Source organism: Mesocricetus auratus, unplaced genomic scaffold (assembly GCF_017639785.1).
Source record: "Mesocricetus auratus isolate SY011 unplaced genomic scaffold, BCM_Maur_2.0 Super-Scaffold_100004, whole genome shotgun sequence".
NCBI classification, from domain to species: domain Eukaryota; kingdom Metazoa; phylum Chordata; class Mammalia; order Rodentia; family Cricetidae; genus Mesocricetus; species Mesocricetus auratus.
The window spans coordinates 94,658,225-94,683,246 of NW_024429189.1; the positions used below are offsets into that span (position 1 = coordinate 94,658,225).

Here is a 25,022-nt window from a genome sequence, read left to right on the forward strand (position 1 = left end):
TAGAGGGTGATGGATCCCCCAGAAGTGGAGTTATGGTCAGCTGTTAGCTTCCAGATGTGGATGCTGGGAACTGAACCCAGGTCCTCTGCAAAAACAGTAAATGCTCTTAACCACTGAGCCAACTCCAGTGCCCCCGCCCCTCTGCCTTCCCCTGCTCCCACCTGCTCTTTCATCATAGAGAAGAAGCATCACTGTGTAGAGCTTGGCGTTTTCACTTCCCTGGGAGACTCAAAATTCGGGGGGCTTAGCAACCAGGCAAGGCTGGCATGTAGGGGTGACAGAAAGGGGACAGGATTGACCTGCGGGAGCCAGTACAGCTGTGGGAAACTGAGGCTCTTGCATCCTCCTATCCCAGACAGCTAGTTTCTCATCGCAGACATAGGCTCACACCATAGCCATGGGCACCCACTCTGTTAAGCTAATGGGTTGCCGCTGAGCAAATGTAATCGAAAATGTCAGGTATGAGCACAGGAAACTTTTTGAAAGTCTTTTGGGGAGGCAGATGTTCTATTTCTTAACCTGTGTGATAGCTAAGTGTGTTCATTCTGGGATAATTTAGCAAGCTGCTGAGTTTAGATTTCATTGTACATATTGTATGCCAACTAAAAAGCATTAAACATCAGAGGAGGCGGCTTCTGGGTTATATACAAAATTCTCTTGTTAGAATCTAACTTGAAATTTATTCTGTGATTTCTTTGGTTTTCTTTCTTAATTAAATGTTTTCTTTGGGGAGAATGGCAAGTTCATGTGTAGCTGTTAAGAGTAATACGTAGCAGTTTCACAATTCTTTGCCTAGTTTCCCTTTTTGGTAATACCTTGCCAAGCTTTAGAACATCTCATGCAGGGTTTGGATACAGTTGCCTTGACACAGAAAGGATGCAGTGTGCTTCCATTGCCATAGGAATCCCTCTTGTGACTCTTTTATGGTCATACTCTTTTCCTTTATCTCTCTCTGTCTCTAGTCCCGGGTCACATGCACCAATCTGTTCTTCATTTCATAATAACCATTTTAGTGCTGGCTCACATAACACACACTTTAGAATCAGCTCTCTCCTTCTTCATTATTTTCTGGAGACACATTAAGACTGTCTCATATATCAAGAGCCCGTTTTACAATTACTGAGTAGTGTTTCTCACTATAGCTATATGTCAGTTTGAATAACCAGTCACTCACTGAACGATACATGAACTGTCTTTAGTTTTTCCCAATATATATTTTTATTTAAATTAGAAACGTGAATGTTTCACATGTCAGTCCCAGCTCCCTCTCCCACCCCTCCTCCATAGTCTCTCCACCAGCCCTCCAGCCCCCAACCCAATCCCCACATCATTCCCCTCCTTGGGGGGATCTCCAAAGTCTGTCATTTCATGCAGGGCAGGACCTAGGCCCTTCCCCATGTGTCCAGGCTGAGAGAGCATCCTTCTATTTGGAATGGACTCCCAAAGCTCATTCATAAACCATGGTAAACCCTGATCTACTACCCAAGGCCCCAGTGATTTCTGAGTCTGGATCAGTGCCCTGTTGGCCTCTCAGCCATCAGTCTGGGATTCAAGAGCTCCCCCTTATCTGGTCAGCTGTCTTTGTGGGTTTCATCATCATGGTCTTGAGCCCTTTGCTCATCACTCCTCCATCTCTGTCACTAGGTTCCAGGAGTTCAGTTCAGTGTTTAGCTGTGGGTATCTGTCTCTGCTCCCTGGATGAAGGTTCTAGGATGGCATATAGCGTAGTCATCAACCCTATCATCAAGGAGAGGCTATTAGTGTAGTCTCTACACTATTGTTTAGTTTGCCGGTTGGTGTTATCCTTGTAGATCTCTGGAGATCCCATTAGTGTCAGCTCTCTCCTCAAGCCTATGATGACTTGATCTATTATGGTGTCTCTCATCCTGCTCTCCTCTATTCTTACCTCGACTGAACCTTCCTGCTCCCCCATGCCTTCTTCTCCCCTCCTCTTTTCCCCTCTCTTTTTCTTGGTTCCCTCTCCCCTCCCCAGATGTTCCCAATCTGCTCAGGAGATCTTGCCTCATTCCACTTCTCTGGGGTATCATGCATCTCTCTTGGGAACCTCCCTGTTTCCCAGACTCACTGGCACTGGGATTGTAGGCTGACACTCCCTTGATCCATATCTAAAATCCATATATGAGTGAATACATACCATGTTTGTCTGTTTGTGTCTGGGTTACCTCATTCAGGATGGTTTCCTCTAGTGTCATCCATTTGCCTGCAAATTTCAGGATTCCATTGTTTTTCTCCACTGAGTAGTACTCCATTGTGTAAATGTACCACATTTTATCTATCCACTCTTCAGTTGAGGGACATCTAGGTTGCTTCCAGGATCTAGCTATTACATATAATGCTGCTATGAACATACCGGAACAGACATCCTTGTTGTGTGAATGGGCATCTTTTGGGTATATGCCTAAGAGTGGAATTGCTGGGTCTTGTGGTAGACTCAGACCCATTTTCCTGAGGAATCTCCATACTGATTTCCAAAATGGGTGTATGAGTTAGCACACCCACCAGCAGTGGAGGAGTGTTCTCCTTTCTCCACATTCTCTCCAGCACAAACTGTCTTTGGTGTTTTTGATTTTTGCCATTCTGACAGGAGTACGATGATATCTCAGAGTTGTTTTGATTTGCATTTCCCTAATGGCTAATGATATTGAGCACTTTCTCAAGTGTCTCTCAGCCATTTTTTACTCCTCAATTGAGAATTCTCTATTTATTTCAGTCCCCCACTTGTTAATTGGATCTTTTGGTGTTTTAGGGACTTGCTTCTGAAGTTCTTTGTAAATTTTGGAGATCAGCCCTCTGTCAGATGTGGGGTTAGTGAATATCTTTTCCCAATCTGCAGACTGCCTTTTTGTCTTGTTGACTGTGTCCTTTGCCTTACAGAAGCTTCTCAGTTTCAGGAGGTCCCATTTATTAATTGTTGATCTCAGTATTTGTGCTACTGGTGTTATGTTCAGGAAGCGGTCTCCTGTACCAATTCGTTCAAGGGTACCTCCCACTTTCTGTTCTAACAGGTTCAGTGTGGCTGGATTTATGTTGAGGTCTTTGATTCATTTAGACTTAAGTTTTGTGCATGGCAATAGACATGGATCTATCTGCAGTCTTCTACATGCCAATATCCAGTTATGCCAGCACCATTTGTTGAAGATACTATCTTTTTTCCATTGTATAATTTTAGCTTCTTTGTTGAAAATCAGCTGTTCAAAAAAAGAAAGAAAATCAGCTGTTCATAGGTTTATGAATTAATCTCAGGGTTTTCAGTTCGATTCCATTGGTCTACCTGTCTATTTTTGTGCCAATACCAAGCTGTTTTCAGGACTATAGCTCTATAATAGAGCTTAAAGTCAGGGATGGTGATGCCTCCAAACATTGCTTTGTTGAGCATGTTGTCTTGGGTTTTTTGTTTTTCCATATAAAGTTGAGAATTGTTCTTTCAAGGTCTGTGAAGAATTGTGCTGGGATTTTGATGGGGATTGCATTAAGTCTGTAGATTGCTCTTGGCAGGATTGCCATTTTTACTACATTGATCCTACCTATCCAAGAGCATGGGAGATCTGTCCATTTCCTGGGGTCTTCTTTAATTTCTTTCTTTAAAGACTCAAAATTCTTGCAATACAGATCTTTCACTTGTTTGATTAGCGTTACCCCCAAGGTGCTTTATGTTATTGTGGCAAATGTAAAGGGTGATGTTTCTCTGATTTCTTTCTCAGCCCTTTTATCATCTGTATATAGTAGGGCTACTGATTTTCTTGAGTTGATCTTGTATCCTGACACATTGCTGAAGGTGTTTATCAGATGCAAGAGTTCCCTGGTAGAGTTTTTTGGGTCACTTATATAAACCATCATATCATCTGCAAATAGCGCAAGTTTTACCTCTTCTTTTCCAATTTGTATTCCCTTGATCTCCGTTTGTTGTCTTATTGCTCTAGCTAGAACTCCAGTACAATATTTAAGAGATATGGGGAGAGGGAAAAGCCTTGCCTTGTTTCTGATCTTAGAGGAATTGCTTTGAGTTTCTCTCCATTCAGTTTGATATTGGCTGTTGGTTTGCTGTGTATAGATTTTATGATGTTTAGGTATGTACCTGTTATCCCGGATCTCTCCAAGACCTTTATCATGAAGGGGTGTTGGATTTTATCAAAGGCTTTTTCAGCATCTAGTGAGATGATCATGTGATTTTTGTTTCTGAATTTGTTTATATGGTGGATCACATTGATGGATTTTCCTATGTTGAACCTTCCCTGCATCCCTGGAATGAAGCCTACTTGATCATATTGGATGAGGTTTCTGATGTGTTCTTGGATCCAATTTGCCATTTTTTTATTGAGTATTTTTGCATAAATGTTTATGAGGGATATTGATCTGAAGTTCTCTTTCTTAGTTGTGTCTTTGTGTGGCTTGGGTATCAATGTTATTGAAGCCTCATAAAAAGAGTTTGGCAAAGACCCTTCTGCTTCTATTGCATGGAATAGTTTGAGAAGAATTGGTATAACCTGTTCTTTAAATTTCTGGTAAAATTTGCACTGAAGCCATCTGTCCCTGGGCTTTTTTTGGTTGGGAGACTTTTGATGACTGTTTCTATTTCCTTAGGTGTTATAGGACTATTTAAATTGCTTATCTGTTCTTGATTTAATTTTGGTAAGTGATATTTATCCAGAAAATTGTCCATTTCCTTTAAATTTTCAAATTTTGTGGAGTACAGCTTTTCAAAATATGACCTGATGATTCTCTGGAATTCCTCAGTGTCCATTGTTATGTCTCCCTTTTCATTTCTGATTTTATTAATTTACATGTTTATACTCTGCCTTTTGGTAAGTTTGGATAAAGGTTTGTCTATCTTGTTGATTTTCTCGAAGAACCAACTCTTTGTTACATTGATTCTTTGTATCATTTTCCTAGTTTCTACTTTATTGATTTCAGCCCTCAATTTAATTATTTCTTGGTGTCTACTCCTCTGGGGTGAGTTTGCTTCCTTTGGTTCTAGAACTTTCAGCTGTGCTGTTAATTCTCTAGTATAACTATTTCCAGTTTCTTCATGTGGGCACTTAGTGCTATGAACTTTCCTCTTAGCACTGCTTTCAAAGTGTCCCATAAGTTTGGGTATGTTGTGTCTTCATTCTCATTGAATTCTAGGAAGTCTTTAATTTCTTCTTTCATTTCTTCTTTGACCCAGGAGTGATGCAATAGTGTATTATTCAATTTCCATGAGTTTGCAGGGTTTCTGCGGTTTGTGTTGTTGTTGAATTCTAACTTTAAGGCATGATGGTCTGATAAGATACACAGAGTTATTCCAAATTTTTTGTACCTGTTGAGGTTTGCTGTGTTGCCAAGCATGTGGTCGATTTTTGAGAAGGTTCCGTGTGGAGCTGAGAAGAAGGTATATTCTTTTGTGTTTGGATGGCGTGTTCTATAGATGTCTGTTAAACCCAATTGGGACATAATATCTATTAGGTCCTTTGTATCCTGTTAAGTTTCTGTCTTGTGGTCCTGTCTAGTGGTGAGAGTAGGGTGTTGAAGTCTCCCACTACAAGTGTGTGAGGTTTTATATGTGCTTTGAGTTTTAGTGATGTTTCTTTTATGAACATGGATGGCTTTGTATTTGGAGCATAGATGTTCAGAATTGAGACTTCATCTTGGTTGATTTCTACTGTGGTGAGTATGAAGTGACCTCCTTCATCTCTTTTGATCTCTGCTCAGAAATGTTCTAGTTATCTTTTGACTGTCAATTCAGCATGGTCTAGAGCAGTGACCCTTTAATACAGTTCCTCATGTTGTGGCGTGACACCCAACAATAAAATTATTTTGTTCCTACTTTATAACTGTGATTTTGCTACTGTTATGAATCATGATGCAAATATCTGATATGCAGGATATCTGACATGTGACCCCTGTGGAAGGGTCTTTTGACCCCTACATGTTGAGCAATGCTGGTTTAGAGTCACCTGAGAAGGTGGTGTCAATGGAGGGATACCCCAGATCAGGTTGGCATGGGGGGAGTTGTCCTGCTAACTGATGCGGGAGGGCCCATCCCACTGTGGATGGCACCATTCCCTGGATCATGTAGGAAAGCCGGCAGAGCAGCAGTGAGCTAGTGAGCCAACAAGCAGCAGTGTCCCTCCAGTTTCTTCTTCAAGCTCCACCTTACATTCCTGCCCTAACGTCCCTCAATAAAGAACCATGACCTGGAAGTGAAATCTAAATAAACCCATTCCTACCCTTGGTTGCTTTCATCAGAGTGTTTAATCACAGCAACAGAAAGGAACCTTAAACAACTATAAGGGGTGACACCCTTTTATTATTTCCAGCAGGTGTGGGGGTGTTCAACTAGGCCTCACTGATTCCTCCCTGGTAGGGGGGACAGGAATGCCTGATCACTTTGACCACCTGGCCTTTTCACCTCCATGTTAATGCTAAGCTCTAAGCCTTACCAGGGCCTCTCTGACAGCACCCTATGTGGAGAGGAAAGGGCCATCCCACTGCCGGGAGGTGGAAGGCTTAGCTCCCCGTGAGGCTCTCACTACAACTGTTGGGATAGAAGACTATCCATGTGGCCTATTGAACTGTTAGCAGTGTGGGTGGGCGCAGCCTTCTCTGTGTGGTTTGGATGAGCTAGAACACTCCTATGGCAAAACTCTGTGTAGTGTGGCTGCCCTTTCTTGATCCTTTGACTAGAGACAAGGCTTTTGTTGGGATATTTGCCAACATCTGTTGGTATCTCTAGCTTCTTCAGCTACGATGTGGATGTGTGAGTCAGAAAGAAAACTGAGGGAATTACCACTGCCACTCAGGAGCCCACAGTCCCTAGATGATCTGGTTCTTCTCTTGGGCTTGTTTTACTATTATATCTAGAGAGTCCATTGTGCTTAAGGGTGGAGTAGGGGATCTGTCTCCTCAGAATGATCATTAGTGATAATTTATGAGCAAAAGAAAAGTAGGATCAGGTAGGATGAGTTTTGCGCATGTGTGCTGGGCTTGAACCTCGGGCATGCTAGAGGGGCACAGCACCACTGAGCCACAGCTGTGGTGCAGTCAGAGTACTTTCTGGAGAACTTGCTTCATTCCGCAGGCCCTAGGGTCAGTTGACTCTGGGAGTCCCATTTTAACTGAGCCATTTCTGGTCTCTTGGTCTCATGCTACACTCGATCACCTTGTGACCTTAGCCCTTCATCTAATCTAGAGGATACCATCCAGTCATAGCTGACCTGAGAACCACACAGGCCAACTTCCAAGCAAGGGAGATTTCTCTGTTATGGTAAAATGAAGAAAGCAAAATGCATTGCATGATGACCTGAGTTCAGTTCCTTGGAGGTCCACACGATGGAAGAAAATGCATTACCAAACTACCAAAGTTATTCTCTGACCTCCACATGCATGATAAGGCATGCTACAATGCACACACACACACACACACGCGCATGCATGCATGCTGCACGTAAAAAGTATTACTGTGGTCTTCCTACTTTCTAGGTATTAAAATGTGCCATTTATATAGTGATAGTAGATGCTATTTTTGTTACCTTTTACAAAAACTAAAGTTTGCAGTCACATGCTGCTTCCCCTAAAATTGCTTTTGTCTTTCTTTTTCTTTTAACTTAAAATTTTAGTTAGAAACTAAAATTTAAAAATGGGGTTTATTTTGTATACACCTACATGTGTAAATTTTGGTATGCTTTGGTGAGTTTTGGAAGAAGGCAAACTGCATAACACAGACTTTAATCACATTGGAGAAAGCATCCACTGCCAGAGAAGTCTCTGGGAGCCACGTCTCCATCCCTGCCTGTCCTATTGCCTGCAGTTCCCACTATGTCTCTGCGACTCAGTTCACCTGCTGCAGTGTTTCATAAGAATCAGGTCCACAGGCCCACTCCCGCTCGGTGTGTGTCCGAGACTGGTCAGTCCATTCCTTTATTATTCCCTGGGTAGTGTTTCCTTATGTGAACTTCAGGCCTCTCCTTGCCTCTTCTCCCTCCCCATGGCTCTTTGCACTTAGGACTCTGCTGTGTCCTGGCCTCCAGCAACTGGCCTTCACCTCCTACTGACCTCAGGCTTGAATACGCCCAGAGTATGCAAGTCTCATTGTCCCAGGTATCACCAGACCTGCTTACAAATGGGTGTGTTCCCTTACTGTGTTGATACTCATTTCTCAGATGTCTGATGGTGTTGAACATCCTTTCAAATGCTCAGTGGTCACTTATGTGTCAATATTTGTGTGTGTGTCTGAATCTGTCCTCTGCCCTCTTAAAAACTACATAATGTTGTGTGGTAGGAATTTGTTAAACACCGTAAACACAAAACCTTTTAATTTTCCCATCCCGTGGTTTAATCACTTTCTCAACGGTATCTTTTGATAGGCATCAGGCTTTGGGTTTGGCAGAATATAAATTGTCAGTTTTTGATTTCTTACTAGTGCCCTTGTGCCTTTTCTGAAAACATTTTGCCTAACTGAAGGCTGTAAGGACATCCACCTCCATTTCCTAGAAACTAAATGTTTCCGTTTACAATGGTATCTACTTCCAATCTCAAGTGAATTTGTGAGTATAGGATGATGTAGAGGTAGATTAATTTTCATAGTTATCCAAGTAGAAAATCACTACGTGCTAATAAACCTTCCTTTTCTATTTGTCTTCTCTGGGGAGAGTCAATTAAACATATAATTATGGGGTTGTTTGGTGAGCTTCATATTCTACTCTAGTCATCAATTTTTCTATTATTTTTTACTAATTTTGTCTTGATTGTTATAATCAATCTTATATTAGTTGAATAATATAAATATCCTATATATTGTATTCCTTTTCAAAATTGTTTTGGCTAGCCTGTGGTTTTTTTTTAATTTCTCTATACATTTTAGAATTCCCATCACATTTCCTGCTTGTGTTTACATTGACTCTAATCCCAGTTTGGAAAGAACTGATAGTCTAACAATCTGTGGACATGGTGTGCCACTCTGTTTAGTCATTTGTCTCTGGCAGATCTTCTTAAATTAGTAATAGAATTCTTGAACATACTTCATTACATTTAGCCTTAATTTGTGTGTTCTCAAAGCTATTAAATGCTATATTTTAATTGTGCATATTCCAATTACATGTTTTAGATGTAGTGTATACACAATTATTCTTTTATATTTGCTTGTACACCAAATATAATAAGTCCACATCTTACTTATAGCCCCTCTAAGTACTCACCTGTGGAGTGTGCATCTATCATTATTATCAAGAAGGTATGTGTCCTGAACGTTGTAGCTTCATGGACACAAATGATTTTAATAGCAGCTTGCAGGGACTTCTGATTCTAGTTAGGATGTGAAGGAAGTTGAGAGAACTTTGCCCCCATGTGAAGACGCTGCAGAATCTGGACAAAGTAAAGCCACACACTGGAGCAGCACTACAGGTAAGGAAGGACTTGGAAGTAACCTCATAGAAAAATGAGATCTTTGGGGATAAACCAGAGGCCCTAGATGCTTCAAACATGGGGTTCTAGAATGCAGACAGGTGGCAGTATGGGCTTACCAGGCAGGAGAGATTCTACAGTGTGAGCTAAAATAGCTAGACTTGGGAAGCCTGAACCACAGTAGCAGAAACTGCTCCAGCAGGTTTCTAGTGCTGAACATTAGACTGGTAAGGACGTAAGGCACAGGGATACTACTGCATTCTAGCTGACAGACTTAAGCACCCATAGATTTTGGTATCTGCAAGAAGGTATCCTAGCCTCAGAAACTCCCTGGGGACACTTAACAGATGGATATATTTAGTTCTGGTGGTTTGTGAGGCTTCTGGCCTTGAAGAAATTTTTGCGACTGAAAATCACTCCCTTTTGGTTATGTACTTATCAGGCTAAACCATCAGTTGATTAAAATACCATATTCTTTGGTATTAAAACGTGTGAAACTAATACTGCAGCTCTATGATAACCACCTAATTGAATATTCTTTCTCGTTTTGTGTAAATGCCTTTGTCTGTTAAAAATGCTACCAAGCGCAGCCCTGTGGTTACTTTAATTCCATTGCCAATACTTTCATATGGTTTCCTGTATTCTGAAGAGAAAGCGATGTGCACTTCTTTAGAAACTTGTCCTCGTATGAATCAGCAGCAGTTTGAATCAATGTCAGACACTTTTATTAAGTGGTTAAAGTCGATGCCTCTGTGTCAGCACTCTTGTTTTAGGTAGTGGTGATTAAGCATTCTCAGTAAAGAAAATGCCAGGCAATATTTAAAAAGTCGTATTTATTGCTAACTAGAGAATCTGTGATAATAATCACAGAAGGGCTGGGCATGTTCAGGGGTGGAATGCTTGCTTGGCATACATGAGATCCTGGGTTCAAGCCTGCTGGTCACAAATCATCATCATCATCATCATCATCATCATCACTTTTCCATCTTCATGTGTCTGTGGCATGTATGTATATATGCTTGTTTTTACATGTGCATGGGCAAGTGTGCTTGTTCTTGTGTATGTGACATACATGTATATATGCCTGTTTTTACATGTATATGGGCACATGTGTGCTCATTCATGTTTATGTGGCATGTATGTGTATATGCCTGTTTTTAATGGACACATGTGTGCGCCTTCATGTGTATGTGCATGCATGTGGAGACCCGAGGTTGATACCAAAGTCATCCTTAATTGATCCTTTTCCACCTTATTCATTGAGGCCAGGTCTCTCAATGAAACCCAGAGTTCATTGCTATGGCTAGTCCTGCTGTCTAGCTTACTCTGAAGATCCCGTTTCTGCCTTCTGAGGCTGAAATTACAGATGATACTCCATGACCAACAGCCATTCACGTGGACCTTGAGGATCCGAACCCCAGTCCTTGGGCTTGGTCAGCAAGCACTGTAACCATTGAACCATCTCCGCAGCCCAGTAGCAATGGTACTTTTTGTGTTCAGTCCATGCAAGAGTCATATGACACTTCTTAGTGATAAGAAATGAGCCTTGTTTAAAATGGCAATGTTGAAGTTCAAAGCCCGCTCTTTCACTGAAGTGGGCATTTCTAGGAATTCTTAGTAAATAGTTGAATGTTGTGTTACTCAGTTGAAAAACATTGTATTAGGAAGAACATTTTGAAGGTCTGTCAGTCTGTCCTCACACTCTCTACTTAACTTGAGTGAAGTGTTGTTGCTGCTGTCGGGTTGGAAGGCAGCTCCTTCAAAAATGTAACTTGTCTCCACTGACAGAGAGTCTGGGAAATAGGGAAGAACCTAAGAGAGATATGCATGGTACCCCAGAGAAGAGGAATAAGGCAAGATCTTCTGAACAGATTGGGAACACGGCGAGGGGTGGGAGGGAGTGGGAGCTGGGAAGAAGAGAGGGGGAGAAGAGGAAGAGAGAGTAGGTCATGGGGGAACAGGAAGGTTGAGTGGGGGGTAGAATAGGGGAAAGAGGGAATCATAGGTTAGAAAACAGATCTGGCACCAGTGAGACCTCTAGTGATCTAAAGGGATGACACCAATTGGCAAGCTAAGCAATAGTGGAGAGACCACCTCGAATGCCCATTCCTGATAATGAACTTGATGTCTATAACCATCCTGGAGCCTTCATCCAGTGACTGATGGAAGCAGAAGCAAACACCCACAGTTAAACACTGAACTGAACCCAAGGAACCCAGTGACAGAGGAGCGATGAGCAAATTGGCAAAGAATGGGCTGGCAAAACCATCAGAGACAGCTGATCTGAACAGGGGAGAGCTCTTGGACCCCAGACCGACAGCTGGGAGGCCAGCATGGAACTGATCCAGAACCCCTGAATGTGAGAGTCAGTGAGGAGGCCTGGGCAACCTATGGGGCCCTGGGCAGTGGATCAGTGTTTATCCCTGGCATACAAACAGACTTCATGTGTCCATAACACAAAGAGGGATGCTCTCTCAGCCTGGACTCTTAGGGAAATGCCTGGACCCTGCCCTGAGTGAAATGACAGACTCTAGATACCCCTATGTGCATGGAAGTGGTGATAGGGTGGGAGGCTAGGGGGGAGTAGTGGGGGGATGTGGGAGGAGGGGAGGGAGAGGAAACTGGGATTGACATGTGAAACAAGCTATTTAAAATTAAAATAATAAAATATAATAAAATTTTTTAAAAACTTAACTTTTCTCAGTATGCAAAACGCTGTCCATTAGAATTTAAATGGATGTAGAGAGTGTACTGCTGGGATTCTGTTTTGTTCTACTGGATTCACTACAGAGGATGCCATGAGATAGCATGTGCTCTTGAAACAGGGGTGGGGTGGGGTGGGGTGGGGGTGGGGTGTTCGAGCAAGCTAAAGCTGGATCCTTCCATTAGCAATGGACCTGTGGTCAGTAGAGACAGGAGAAGAGCCACATGGGTGGGTAGACGGGAGAATCTCAGAGTCAGGTGAAAGGGTATGTTTTGTGTGAGCTTTTTGGGCATGTTGGCCTTTGTGTTGGCTACCAGCAAGATGGGTGGCTAAGGTGGCGTGTTATCTGTGGAAGGACTTACTCTCCAGCTCCACCATGAGACTAAAGGCTAAGCAGCTTGAATTACTTCCCTCATTTCTGTGAAGGAATACTCGACAGGAGGCAATTCAAAGGAGGAAGGATTTACGTAGGCTTACATCTTATGGATACAGTCCATCATGGTAGGGACAGCATGGCAGCAGGAGTTTGCTCATATCTTAGTGGATGGGGGTCCTGGCGCCCAGCTGGCTTTCTCCTTTCTCCCATTTTTATTCAGGCCAGCCCCTGCCCCAGCCTGTGGGGTGGTTCAGCCTGCATGCAAAGTAGCTCTCCTGGCTCAGGGCAATCCTCTCCTCAAAAGCCATCAGAACTTGCCACCCCCCCCCCATCTTTCCTCACACACATACATGCACATACACATGAATGTCTCATGAATGTTCTAGATGTTTATTAATTCAATCAAGTTAACAATCAAAGTTAACCAAGGTAAAAATCTTAGAAGGGATAAATAGGTGGGGAATAAGCCAGAGCAAAGCCTCTGGGTCTGGGTGTTCAGTGAAAATAGCAGTTACAGGTCACCACAGGAGCAAAGATATTGAGTGACAGCCGTAAATTATACAGAAGCTGGACAAGGGGGGCACACAACTTTAGTCCCAGCAACTGAGAGGCAGAGTCAGGTAGACGTCTGTGAGTTTGAGGATAGCCTGGTCTACATAGCAAGTTCCAGGCCAGCCAGAGCTACGCAGTAAGACCCTGTCTCAAAAACAAAACATAATACAGAAACATCATTTCACCAGCAGCTTGAATTTTATCCCCATCACATCTTTAGATAAAACAATATTTCTCTCAATTATTTGAAGATTCATGTTCCTTTGTGTGTGTGCTTGTTTGTGTGCATGAGTCTACATGTACATGTGTGTGTGTGTGCATGGGTCTATATGTACATATGTGTGTGTGCATGGGTCTACATGTACATGTGTGTGTGCATGGGTCTACATGTACATGTGTGTGTGCATGGGTCTACATGTACATGTGTGTGTGCATGGGTGTACACGTACATATGTGTGTGTATGTGATAACCGAAGTCCACATCTAGTGTCTTCCTCAGTTGATCTCCTTCTCCTTATCTTTTTTTTGAGACAGGATTTCTTAGCAAACTTGGGGCTCACTGAGTGTGCCAGACTCTCTGGCCAGCAATCCCTGGGAATTCTAACCTCCACCAGCAATTCTGGCATGGCAGACACTTACTGTAGCAGTTTGTGTGGTATCTCTTGTTAATAGTATATGTGTGTGTCCTCATTTGTAACTACTGAGTCATCTCTCCACTCTTGAGGATACTCTTGCTCTTTAAAAAAGATTCATTTTATTTTATGTATATGTATGTATGTCTCTGTGTGTAAACATACACATGGATCCTATGAAATTCAAGTTACAGGCACTTAAAACCATACATGGGTGCTGAGAACTGAACTCAGATCCTCTGCAAGAGCAGGAAGCACTCTTAACTGCTGAACCATCCGCAGCCCCAATTCCTCTTCTTTTTGGGGTTTCTCTCCCAATAGCCAGGTTCATCAAAAATCAAGTTGGATGAAAATAATGAACAAGCTATTATTCAGTACCAAATAGTCCTTTAGATGATGGAAGTCAACTCCAACTGGTTCTTTTTGAAAATGGGGTATAACTGATATAGCAAGTTATGTGCTTTGCATTTCTGGACATTAGCCATCAATAGTGATTAATTCCAGTTCTGTGAGGCTGTGGCCTTGGCAGTCTTAAATGTGATCATTCCTGGGTTACAGTCAGAGGGTACAACAGTGCTGGAGGGGCAGGTGGCCTTTTAGCAGCATCAGCGGTGAATGCTGGCTCTTCTTCCAGGCTCCTTTGTCCTTCTGTGTTAGGGTTCCACGCCCCAGCAGATGATACTAGACAGCTAGTGGTATCAGGGTCACAGGAAAACAAGAGCAGGACTGCAAAGCCTCTTTAAGGCCTAGGTGGTGGAACTGTCTTTTTCCAAGTTCTACTGGCTAAGTGAGCCATATGTCCTCTCAAATTCATGGACGTGTCCAAGCACTGATTAGCTATTCATCTCTCCACACATTTCAACTTGGGTATCCCCAAAAGCACCTGGAGCTGGAAACAGAGGCAAGACACATAGAAGCAGAGAAGCTTTATGCACAGAGTGCAAACAGTGATGGGGTGCAACACCCTGAAAATTCCTATGTTGTCAGGGCCTTGCTGAGAGGGAGTAAGAGAGCTCAGAGTGTGGGAAGTTCAGAGATTGCTGGTGTTAGGTATCCTATCCTAATGGACACGGCAGTGCTGGGAGAATCAAACAGGGGAGAAGAAGAAACTATCACAAGCAGGTGGGTATAGGGAGCCAAAGAAGACAGGAATTCCTTCCCCTAGGTTACATAGTAATATAACCTAGGTTTGGTTCCCTGGGTGCTGGGAACCAAACCTGGGTTCTCTGTCTCTGGGATAGTTGATTACACTGTATGAAAGTCACCTTAATAAAGAGCTGAATGATCAGTAGCTAGGCAGGAGGGGATAAAAGGGACTTCCAGAGAGAAATAGGAACTCTGGGAGGAATCTGAGACATGGGAAATTCACCAGTGAGACATGAGGAAGTTGAACAAAAAGTATGGAGAAGAGGTTATGAGCGATATGGCAGAATATAGATTAATGTAAACAGATTAATTTAAGTTATAAGAGCTATCTTGGAATAAGCCTAAGCTAAGCCAAGCTTCAATAATTAACAAGAAGTCTCTGTGTCATTATTTGGGAGCTGGCAGTCCAAAGAAAGTCTGGCTACAGTCCTCTGAATGAGCATAAAGGGCTTGTAACCCCTGGGTCATCTCTCCAGGCTCTACTCAAGTACTTCTTTTTTGTATTAAGGGGATTGATTGTGTTTTTATTTTATTTTACAGTCTACTTTTATTTTATGTGTATGAATGTTTGCTTACATGCACCACATGTGTCCTTGGAGCCCAGGGAAGCCAAAAGAGAGCACTGGATCCTCTGGAATTGGAAGTTACAGATAGCTGTCAGTCACCATATGTGTGCTGGGAACTGATCCCAGGCCCTATGCAAGAGTAGCAAGTGTGCTTAACCACTGAGCCATATCTCCAGTTACTATTCAGGTTTCATTTTTGAAGCCTCTGAAACTTTGCAATAGCTTCCTGATGTAAGAGGTTATGACTGTCTTCAGTGTGCAGTGTGCATGTAAGCTTTTCAAGTCCATTATGGTGCCCAACACAGGACAGGACTACAATTCAAATATTGGAAGTGAAAGGATTGTAATGCTTATCTTAATAATAGGCAAAGCTGGATGGAAGTGGGGTGGATGACAGACACCCTTCCCCATCCTTCCAGTCAATGTTTGGTGTTCCTAGGCAGTCCAGTGTACCTTTCCAGTGTCAGGGGTTGGGTCATTCCTACAGAATTAGAGTATAGAAATACTTTTCTTCTTCCCCTTTTTCTTCTTCTTTTCCTCCTCCTTCCTCCTCTTCCTTATAGAAAATAGAAATCACTTTCTGTAATTTCTACCTTTGACATATATATATATATATATATATATATATATATATATATATATAGCATTAGACAAACCAACCCCATAGTGTTTTCTCATAAGCCTTCTTTCAAAGCAAGTTTTCCCCATTGGTAATCATGACCTAGCTGCCTTAATGAAACCCAAAGGGAACATTATCTTGAATAATTTCATGACTACATGTGGCAAGTTCAGGGGCCATGTATATCATCTCATGATTTTAAAATGTGTGGTTAAAGACACCAAGAGTTGACAGATTAGCTGGGGATTTGTCAAGAGTATTAATTACAGACTTGGAGATCTCAGTCAGTTACGGTCTGTCTTGTCGCATCTTGCAAATGTGATCAAAGTCTTTTCAGTACTTATTTGATGGTTCCTAACCATGGTTGGTGTGTGAAGAACAAAGCTTTAGACTAGAAATCACTGGTGCAATATGTACGTTTTTAAGGAAGAAAACCTTGAATTGCCCTCTCTCCTTTTTCCCCCTTTCTCTCTTTTATTTGGGTTTCTCTCCCAAAAGACAGGTTCATCATCTGGGGAGCCACTACAGTTTCTGACACCTGAAATGTTTTCTTTGGGGGGAGGGCTGCTGCAGGGAAAGAACACTCTTAAAATATGGGCAGCACACAAGGACAAAGGTGGGGCCCATAAAAGTGGTTTTTAAAACCATAAAAATAAACCATGAAGCCCCGGAGGTTGTTGTGATTTAGTCAGTAAAAGAAATGTAAGCTAGCTTTATGAAGACTTGAAAAAAAGTCGGGAGTTACGGTATGTAGCTGCTTTGGGAAAAGAAAAACAGGCCTCTGCCCTTGTTCAGATCTAGAAAAATAATCCTTTATTTTGGCTGCCTTGGGTGTGTGTGTGCTGGCATTTAAATCATGGAAAATGAAATAGAAACACAGCCAGCCAGTGCAACTTCTCCAAAACCCTGGCCGGCCACATCCCCTCCCTTCTGGGAAGTCTATCCGGATGTACCTGCACTAGCTAGCAGAGTGCGAACGACTGCTGGTCCATTTTGCATAGTTGGAGATCGCGGAAAGTGATCAGCACTTAGCCTTGCTTTCTGGTCCACTCAAGTCTCAGGGACCATTTCTTGCTGCCTTTCAGGCTCTGTTGGCACCCTTCTGGCGAGGTGGGGGCTGGTCTTTTCTCCTGCTCATCTTTTCAGACAGAGGCTCTTCTTGTCAGTTGCCTCTGTGCGCCAGAGGGTGGCACTCCAGAGGTGGAGAAGGGCGGGAAGAAGAAAAGTGAACGTGAGCGGAGAGGAGGCAGCCTTAATTCTAGTTCCGATAATCTTGGGAAAGAACCCTTACCTTTAACCCTTAGCGGAAAAACCTAGATTTCGGCCGGACCTGGGAGGTCAAATAGTTAGAAATTTTAAAGAAGACACAGGTTGTTTAGAAACAATAATTTCCTGTGTTGTGGGGGGATTTCTGCCCTTCTGTGTGATTGGGGGCGGATGGAAAGTCCTCCGTGAACGCGCCCACATCCGACCTGTCCCTTTGTGTCGTGTTTTGCAGTTGCTGGATTTGAGCGAGTCGTTGAAGGATGACGCCCTGAAGGTGATCTCTGCCTTCAACATTCCACACACCAACCTCCATGCACCAATCGCTGGAGTCCTCAGCTCCAGGGCTGCCTGGGCCTTCTACCCGGCGCCTACGCCAACGCTGGTGCGGGAAGGGGCACGCTCCCGGCCATCCAAGCTGTGAGCCAGTCGTAGCGAGAAATGTAGTGGCTGGTCCGCAGTTTGACACCTAGTTCTCTTCAAATAGCTCCCAGAGCTGGAGCAGAGGCCTAAGTGGCAGGTGCAGGGCTGCCACCCTTGGGGGTTTTGGTCACACAGAGGAGGAGGTCTGGCTAAGGCTGGCAAGGCTCAGGACAGGTTGTCGGGGAGAAGGAGACTAGGTGCAAGGCTGGGGAGTACTGCAATTTATCCTGATCTGGTAACCTCTCTTGGCCCCCTTGTCTTGACCTCTCCGAACAGGGGCACTGGATCCCCAGACCAGCTGGAGCCCGGTGCCACCAAAGATCTCCGCTGTCATCGGTGACTCAGATTCCCAGTGACTTCGAAAAACTCGGGTGCTGGGTGAAAAAAAAATCAAAACATAAAAATCAAACACCCTCAGGCAAAAGGGGTGGAGAAAAGCTCCACCCACTCCAAGCGCGGGCAAAAGTTCAGCAAGGGATGATTAGTGAATCAGACTTGCTCCAGCTCTGCTAGGAAACATGCCAGCGAGAAAGGGGAGCGTGACCCTGGAGTCTAGCTGGTCCTACCAGGTAGGCGATCTCCGGACTGCAGGACGACACGCTACAAGCGGTTCACCGCGCTAAACTTTAATCCGCCCTTTAGAGAAGCTTAGATGCAAAGTTCAGTGAATTAAGCGATAGAAAAGTACTCTGGCGGCTTGGAGGGGTAGGGGAGGCGGGCCTGGGGAAGAGCTGCAATAAACTGGTTTTGGAAATTGGAGAGATTACACAGGAGGAAATGAATTTCTCATTTATGTCCTGACTTTGGGGTTGCCCGGTTTCATTCTCAAAAAGAGCCATTATCTCGCTTCCCTCTCTCCACATCCGGTTGCCAGCAACGGGAAGCCACGGGCGACTCCCTGGCCCTTCCCAAGTTGCTCTTCTCTGCTGTCAAATCTGATCCCAGGAGTTCTCCTGACGCTGCCCAAGGGCCCGCGGCCACCTGTCATGAGACACTTGGTGAAAGCTCCCTAAGTTCGCTGGTGATGCAAAAGCCTCCACTTCCAGGCCGACTTCCTAATTAAGTCCTAAATGAGAGCACATAACCAAGCCCGTTGCTTTCCCCAGTGCCAGTATGTTTTCTTCTAGCACGCTCAAAGTTGCAAAATCGGAAAACTCCGGGGCAGCCTCCTCCTTCAAAGAAACGGGCGATGAGACTTTTTTTTTTTCTTTGTGTGGTTCTTTCTAGCTCGGTTCTGAGGTGCCTGTCTCCCGACAGAGAGTGCGGAGCCGGCAGACTGTTATTACTAGAGGCTCTCGGAGCAGCGGCATACCCGGTTGCATTTTTGGGATGCGGAGTGTCCAAGGCACAGCACTAGCTCGCAGCGGTGTCCGGGATAGACCGGGATTTGCTGCTAGCTTGGCTGCAACCACGCCAATGCCCTGCGCTCTTGTAGCTAACACCCTTGGCCCACAGGAGAGAGGGCTTTGCCGCGAGGCACCCCCTCCCCCCCACCCCCCACCCCCGCTTCCCTGGGAACCAGTAGCTTCTTTGATCTCCCTCAGAGTTGCTTGAGAATCAAGACTTTAACCTAAGGTTGTGCTGTGTCACGTTGAGGTTAGAACCGCTTATAAACACCGACATGACCAAGATGGTCCGACGCTGGGGAGATAGGTCTTGTCACTTGTTCATGAAAAGGTCACTTCCTTCTCTCTGCCAGCCTGGATGCGGGCTGGGTGGCTCTTAAATCGAGTTTCCTCAATCTTCACACGTAGGATGCCGAGCTCTATTTCCAGACCGACTTCTCCCGGTTGCTGTGGCGAGAGAGTGAGAGAGAGAAGGGGATGGGATGGGGTGTGTGGCACCATTGACTTCGAGACTTCCACTGGGGACAGGAACCCTTCAGGAGGGTGAAAGGGAGTTTTCGACCCCCCCCACTTGTCTGCCAGCGCGACCTGAACTCTGCTGTTCTGCTGTCGCCAGCTTCAGCCGACTGATAGTTCCTAGCGGTACTCTGTGAGCCCAATAAATTTCGAACTCCCAACACAACGCGTGGCACAACCGTCTTTCCTTGTAATTATTCTTTTGTAGTTACTTTCTCATTCCCTATTTTATTTGCTTGTCATTCACGCTCACTGCGACCCGAAGCTGCGCTGTAGACCTAGGATTTCCCCTCGCCCTTTCCTCAACTGTCTTTCCCACCAGCTCTGCCTCTTAAGTAACCGGGCACTGGGGAAAATAACATCACACACACACACACACACACACACACACACACGCACGCACGCACGCACGCACGCACACACACACACACACACACACACACACACAACCACGATCAGGGAGAGCCTAGATGGCGACAGAAGGCAGCTGTGTTGAAGAGTCCCGCATGAGGCACAGCGGAGGAGGGGTGAGCATCTTACTGAACTGGGTTCCCCGGAGGCCATGATTTCTTGGAGAGGACAGTCAAAGGCCAGTGCCCATCTTTGCACTAACTCAGTCCCCATGGTTTGGGGCTGAGAAGCTCTGCAAAGCAGGGGCGCAGAGCCTCCTCCTGAGACTTCCCCCTGGTGCCCGCGGTCAGGCTGGACACAGAGCAGTGTGCCCTGAGCGCCCCCTAAGTTCCGCTCTGCGAGGTGGCCGCTACCGGCGGACAGGGAGGGGCAGGGAGGGGCGGGTACATTCGAGGGGGTTGGAGGATGGGCTTGCATGCAGCTGCCCGCAGGCCAAGTCACTAGGGTAAACAGGTTGGGGTGGGCGGCGCGCGCGCGCGCTGCAGGGAAGCTGCAGGGCTACCCTCGCCAGTACCTGTCGCAGCCTGCACGCGCCACCGGCCGGGGGGCCGTGGGGGGGGTGGGGCTTGTTTTCCGGCTCGCTGAGGGCCGGACCCAGCGGGGGGCGGAGCCCGCGGTGATTGGATACGGGAGCGGGGGCCCAGTAGGAGCAAAGTCGCTGGGCCAGGCTGGTTTCACTTCGCTCCCCGCAGGCACTGGGTCACCAGCTGGTTGGAGCTCTGCGGTCCTTGCCGCTGTCGCCGTCGCCGTCGCCGTCGCCGGGTTCCCGCAGCCGCTTTGCGAACTGTGCCCCACTTGCATCTACACAACTTCTGCTGCTCCTCGCCGCCAACGCCTCGGCGCCCTTCCCCTGGCCCTCGTCCCCCCAATGTCTGACTCTGATTCTCGGACTGAGAAACGCAAGGTAAACACTCCGCGATTCCCGGGGCGCAGGCTGGGGATGGATAGAAGACGGGCGCCGCAGCCGCCGAGCGCCTTCATCTGTCTTTGGCGTCTCACGTGCGTGGAGGCGCTGATTGGTCCCGCTTGGCGCGCGGCTGCAGCAGGCGAATGAAGCGAGTCGAGCCAAGGTCCCTGCCTGGCAGGGCCCTTCTGGGATAGGGTTGCGGGCACAGAAGCTGCAGGCACTTAGCCGAAGTCTGGCTTGGGCCGGGATGCCGCACGAAAGGGGTGGTGAGGCATCTCTCCTGGACCGGGAGGGCGCGTTGTCTCGGTTTGGAGACGAGGAACCGGTTCCTTGGTGCCCGGCAATGCCTCTAGCCGGGAAGGTCGCCGCGAGCCAGGCGACCCGGGATAAGTGGCCGCGCGTTGGCCGCGGACCGATAGACTTGGCTCTGCTCTGGCGCGGGTTCATTGCGGAGGTTTGAGTATTAAAAATCACACGCGCTCAGACCTTAATTGTATTCATTCAAGCCACGGTTTGACCACAGTAGCCGATCTCGCTTTCCCGGATATCCCTGGCAACCCTGTCCAGTTTGCGAGGGTTCTGTGGACGCTGAGGGCCACAGTATCTACAGAATCCGAGATCCCATAGGCCTCCCATGACTACTTAGACCACGCGTGTTCTGAGCCCTGGCCAGCTGACTGCCCGATCGATCCTAGAGCCGGATCGCTTGGGGACCCAGTCGCATAGACTGGCGGCTCGGTGAGCTCCCGGGCCTACTGCCCCCAGGCAGGCACTGCTTGTGGACTAACTGGACGCTGGGGACGGGAGTTTGGATGTACACACCGGAGACCCGAGATGGTCGTTCCTATTTGGTGCATGGCGGTGGCACATGGGGCACAACAGGTGAAGTTGCAGAGAAGTTCGGCACGGTACTGCGGAGGCCGTTAGGGTCTTTGCCCAGAGTAGCCTGGAGTGGGACCGTGGCCCCGCAGATCCCAGGAGTGCGCGGGTCCCGCTTTGTCTCTTGTATACCCCTGCTCGGGTGGCGGGAACTCCCGCAGGGCGCGCGGCGTTCGGGCCGGGCCCAGGGGGTGGGGCGGGGCGCAGAGCGAAGCAGCCCGGCCCCCTAACTTCCAGCCAGAACTGCGGCGGCCGGCACAGCCGGAGCGGCGCTGGGCGGCGAGTTTGTCAACAATCGCCTCGCCTTCGGCTGCCTGACCCGTAGGCGCCGCCCCCGCCGCCTCTGCCCATTGGTTCCGAAGAGAGCCACCGAGCGTGGGCCAATGGGGAGCACTGGCAGCCGGCGCCAGCGGCGCTGGGCTGGCGGTGCCCGTGCGGCGGCGGGAGCTGCGCGCGAGGGGCGGAGCGGGAGGAGGCGGAGGATGATCCCGGCATCGGCGGGTGCAGCGCGGGCCAGAGGCACGGCGTGCGAAACCTTGGGTTCCCCAGCGGAACGTGGCGGCGGGCGGACGGGCAGGCGCGGGGTTCTAGAGCCCAGGGCCTGGCTTTGTTTTCCTTGTCTCCTCGGTGGCGACGCTCAGGGGTCGTCCGATCGACACAGGACACCGCGCTCGGAAGGGAAGGGGAGGACGTAAGTCTCGGAGTGGTGGCCCGGGGAGGGAAAGAGTCTACCGGGTGGACCAGCGCGCTAGTTATTGCCGAGCGCGCGCAGCTAGGTGTGGAGCTTGCAGAGGGATGGCTTTGAAGGCCCCCATTTGGAAGTATACACATTATGGCAAGGTTGCTCCCGGGAGAAGTCGTTTCGTGTTTGGGGTGGCGCGCAGGGACTGGGAGCAGGAGGGACCTTGCGGCCGAGGGCGCTCGACCCGGGCGGAGCTGCGCTCAGAGTTACAAACTCTATTGTGACGCACTTACTACGACTGACGGCCGCTGCCAAACCTTCTCCAGACTTGCTGCCCTCAGCATTTTCGGCAAACAATGGGGCCGGAGCAGGGAAGGCGGCCAGCCGCCTGCAATCTCTGCATCTGCACCCGCTCCCGTGCTCCAGCACCGCATCTGAGCCCGGGAAATGAGAGCCCGCTGGGACTTTCAAACTTGATTCAAGTTTGTCCTGAACGAAAAGCTTCCCACTAGCTGCTTCCCAGGAAACTTCTGTGCTTGTGTTTGTGCGGGAGCGCACAGACCTCACAAACTATGGAGTTGATACTTTGTTTTGTTTAGTGATCTTACTTAGTTCCACACGGCACCAAAATAAACACCTTAATTATTTTGGGTGTACTTTTAATCTTACTTGGAAGATAATCAGAAAAGTAAACAACATAACAAAGATATGAAGTTGACTCTAGAATTCTTAAGGAGTAGGTGAAATCTTATTTATGACTTAGTTTGCAGAAGATAATCGAGATTTTTTTTTTCCGGTTTCCTTGCAGAAAAAAAGACCAAATGGCCAAGCAACCTTCTGATGTAAGTTCTGAGTGTGACAGAGAAGGTGGACAATTGCAGCCTGCTGAGAGGCCTCCCCAGCTCAGGCCTGGGGCCCCTACCTCCCTACAGACAGAACAGCAAGGTAATCCTGACGGTGAAGGGGACCGCTGCCCCCACGGCAGCCCGCAGGGCCCGCTGGCCCCACCGGCCAGCCCTGGCCCTTCTGCTACCAGATCCCCACTTTTCATCTTTGTGAGAAGATCTTCTCTGCTGTCCCGGTCCTCCAGTGGGTATTTCTCTTTTGACACAGACAGGAGTCCGGCACCCATGAGTTGTGACAAGTCAACACAAACCCCAAGTCCTCCTTGCCAAGCCTTCAACCATTATCTCAGTGCAATGGGTAAGCCATTCCCGGGTAAGAAAAGAGCCAGTTGGTGTGTGCTTGTTTCAATATTAGTTTCAAGGCTGTGGGTATCATTTTAAAGCCTCGGTCGAGTGACTTATTCCATTTATTCTGATGGGAACAGAAGATGTTTGGAGAGCTCAACAATTTTTTTTTTAACTTGGAGAGTTTGTGGAATGAATTTATGGCGGTACAAACATCACCCTACTGAGCTGCAAATTTTGTTCTCTGCAGCCTTCAAGCCGAAGTTTATAACCATGATATAATTGATTTTAGCCCCTAAGCTTAGATATTAATGTCTAAGAGAACTGGTCAGATATATAAAATAGTTTAACAACACCAGGAGTGTAAAGAAAGAGATGAACAAGTTGATCATCTCCCAAGAGATTGTGATCAGCAGAACCAACACAGAATCCTGAAGATGCTTTCATGTCCAGATTCTCCATTAAGCTCATTCTTACTTCAAGCGATTGGATTTAGTATGGATGAGATTAGATTGAAGATTTTTATTTCAAGGGTTAAAGACATTGTTAGAATCTTTTAAAAACTATATTCTTAATTTTGGGATTTCATACATGCATACAGTTTCATTTGATCAAACTCATCCCCTCCACCAACTCCTCCCCCTATAACAACTCCCAGATCTGTGTGAGAATCTTAAGCACGAGTGGCAGATTCATGGTGATCAAAGTAAAAGTGGTGAGAAAACGGAACTGGTAGGGTCGGTCATATTTTGGAGACTGGCTCTCTACCGGCATTAAGGTTGCCCCCAGTTATGCCCGTTGGGGTCATGAGATCTTAGAGTGCAAGTATTTCAATATTGCATCGTAACCAGGTCTGCGGATTCCGAAGTCAAATATCCCCAACATTTAAACACTGACTACACCTTTAGCTCCGTTTGTCATTGTTAAAAGCCAGATTGAGACTTCTGTGGACTTGATTTGACTCTTAGACCTCTTAGCTTGTGGCTTGAGCTATGCACATTTCTGGTTCACCCCAGGGAAGGAAGGGATGACTCTGCATGTTGACTCTCCACCAAAAGCAAAAGTTTTTATTTTGATCCTTACTGTCCGCAAAGATGTTTGGTATATGTCAGGCTGGCCTGTCCTACAGAAGACATTAGAAGCTTGTTCATGGTGTCAGTTAGCACATTTGGTATCTGAGCCATATGTTAATTGCACTTTGCCTGAGTTCTAGGGGACTGTTAAGCCCTCCTAACTGAAAGGGACTGGAAGTCTTGTGTCTGCTATTACTTTAGCTATTAGTTGTAGTAGTGTTTTTCTGCCCAGCTTGCCACTGTTCTACCATAAAGCAGCCTAGTGTATGTGCAATCTACAGCATGTGCCGAGTTCACAGGGCTCCCTGGCATATGTGCTTAAAACCCTGTGCATTTTA

At 46.5% G+C, this 25,022-nt stretch overlaps 2 protein-coding genes across 5 annotated transcripts in view; both read left to right on the forward strand.

Annotated features, from left to right (window-relative positions):
* The window catches only part of Acoxl (acyl-CoA oxidase like), a 317,884-nt gene extending 298,181 nt beyond the window's left edge, over positions 1-19,703 (forward strand). For both annotated transcript variants that reach the window (XM_040746264.1, XM_040746263.1), the window contains exons 19-20: positions 17,493-17,642; positions 17,957-19,703. In XM_040746264.1, coding sequence (XP_040602198.1) covers positions 17,493-17,642; positions 17,957-18,193 — 387 coding nt within the window. In that variant the 3' untranslated portion in view covers positions 18,194-19,703. The remainder of the gene's footprint in view (positions 1-17,492; positions 17,643-17,956) is intronic.
* Positions 19,704-20,003: 300 nt separating this feature from the next.
* Bcl2l11 (BCL2 like 11) overlaps positions 20,004-25,022 on the forward strand; it is a 39,647-nt gene continuing 34,628 nt past the window's right edge. The window contains exons 1-3 of one of the 3 annotated variants that reach the window (XM_013112274.3): positions 20,004-20,069; positions 20,646-20,857; positions 23,230-23,624. In XM_013112274.3, the coding sequence (XP_012967728.2) occupies positions 20,013-20,069; positions 20,646-20,857; positions 23,230-23,624 (664 nt within the window). In that variant the 5' untranslated portion in view covers positions 20,004-20,012. Of the gene's footprint in view, positions 20,070-20,645; positions 20,858-22,060; positions 22,431-23,229; positions 23,625-25,022 lie in introns of those variants that run through there. The other 2 variants (XM_021226326.2, XM_040746266.1) reach the window with 2 other exon arrangements.